At 49.7% G+C, this 1,916-nt stretch overlaps 1 protein-coding gene across 1 annotated transcript in view; it reads left to right on the forward strand.

Annotated features, from left to right (window-relative positions):
- The window catches only part of LOC118407289 (pre-mRNA-processing-splicing factor 8), a 38,021-nt gene that overhangs the window by 9,124 nt on the left and 26,981 nt on the right, over positions 1–1,916 (forward strand). Inside the window, exons 9-11 of the mRNA XM_035807746.1 lie at positions 856–1,046; positions 1,386–1,505; positions 1,733–1,915. Coding sequence (XP_035663639.1) covers positions 856–1,046; positions 1,386–1,505; positions 1,733–1,915 — 494 coding nt within the window. The remainder of the gene's footprint in view (positions 1–855; positions 1,047–1,385; positions 1,506–1,732; position 1,916) is intronic.

Below are 1,916 nucleotides of genomic sequence, written 5' to 3' on the forward strand. Positions count from 1 at the left end.
CAGGCGCATGAAGCTGGGAACTAAATGGAAATTCATAAAGCGTCTGAACTTTGTGAGTTTTGGTACGGTTCAGAAACTTGTCAAGCAGCATCAAGAGAAATAGCTTGACACTATCCTGAGACGGAGATGGTAACAACTCATCGTGAACTGGGAACATGGAAATGAATCCCGCCTATTGTTGCTTTCGTCAAGCGCGGGTGAAGTGGCTAGGCCTGGTTTACGCCTACCGCGGATGGCTCGGAGCTCGGTTTCTTAAGGGAAAAGAGAGAGGGGAGTAGACAAGGCAAATGAACTGGAATGGCTGGCGGGGCTTGTGATAAAGTAGGATTCATTTGGAAAGACACTGGATTGCAGGGATTGGAAAACTGTGGTAGCCCGCATCGGAGGTAGCTGGGATGTGGCGAAGAAGAAGATGTTGGGTGAGTTCAGGGCGGCCTGCTGAACATTCGCTGATCCAGCCGCAGACAAGAAGATCGGTGTAGCATATTTCAGGCCGTCCCCGTTGCCGGGGATGTGTTGTACGAGAGATGTGAGAGGGTTAACGTTTGGGGAAGTAAGGGGATTAAAAACGCCCACCCACCCGCCCCTTTTAACGTTCTCTGCTCGTAGACCGTTCAGTGACCCTTCGGCCGACACTCCGGACTTTTTTGCCCATACCTTAACCTTCTTCCGGAGATTCGCCTGGGGGCACTGCGGATAGGGTACTATTTAAAACTGACCAATCCCCTTGTGTCCTGTGTAGTCCTGGGAGCCCCTGCCCAATGATGACGAGGAGTTTGAGCTGCCGGAGTTCGTGCAGCTGTCCTGTGTAAAACTGACCAATCACCTGTCCTGTTTGTTTGTTTGTTTGTTTAGTCCTGGGAGCCGCTGCCAGACGATGACGAGGAGTTTGAGCTGCCAGAGTTCGTTCAGCCGTTCCTGCAGGACAGTCCGCTGTACACCGACAACACGGCCAACGGCATCGCCCTGCTATGGGCGCCGCGACCATTCCACCTGCGCTCTGGACGCACCCGCCGAGCCGTGGACATCCCGCTGGTCAAGTGCTGGTGAGAGTTTTTTGCTGAAAGTACACTGTAAATGCACTGTATACATGCATATAGTGCCCCAGGAATGGGAGCTGTGCACCAAACTTTTGACTGGGTATTTGTGTAGGTGAACAGCATCATCTTGACATTTGACTGTAAGAAAAAAAATGATAAATCTATATCAAAATTGTTCTGAATCAAATTGGAAGTGTAAAGTGTAACAATGCAAGCATTGGACTTATCCAAATTTTTGACTATCAAACTCAACTGTCTGCATTAGAATGAGTTAGCAATAAGATTTCAGATTCAGGCTATGGACATCCCAAAGTCTCTGTTCTCATCCTGTTTTTCTCTTTGCAGGTACCGTGAGCACTGCCCAGCTGGCATGCCTGTGAAGGTTCGAGTCTCGTACCAGAAACTGCTGAAGTACTACGTACTCAACGCCCTGAAACACAAGCCCCCCAAGGCGCAGAAGAAACGGTAAGTAAAACTCACAACTCAAGTTCCTCTAACCAACCACAAGCAAATTCCTTACTGCTGTTTCTACAATTCTCAAGCCTCTACCTCTAGCTGTGTCCCTTCGTCGTACTGAGTTGCCCCCACACGGTAAAAAGATCCTGGTGAGAAGTCTGTCCTTTGCTCGGGACTTCTCTCCAAACCAGCTCAACCATTACTCATCTTTATTCATTTTTGCCTGTTCCCTCCAGGTACCTGTTCCGTTCCTTCAAGGCGACGAAGTTCTTCCAGTCGACGACGCTAGACTGGGTGGAGGCAGGTCTGCAGGTGTGCCGACCGGGGTACAACATGCTGAACCTGCTCATCCATCGCAAGAACCTCAATTACCTGCACTTGGACTACCACTTCAACCTCAAACCTGTCAAGACTCTCACC

This window comes from Branchiostoma floridae, unplaced genomic scaffold, assembly GCF_000003815.2.
Source record: "Branchiostoma floridae strain S238N-H82 unplaced genomic scaffold, Bfl_VNyyK Sc7u5tJ_1189, whole genome shotgun sequence".
NCBI lineage: Eukaryota > Metazoa > Chordata > Leptocardii > Amphioxiformes > Branchiostomatidae > Branchiostoma > Branchiostoma floridae.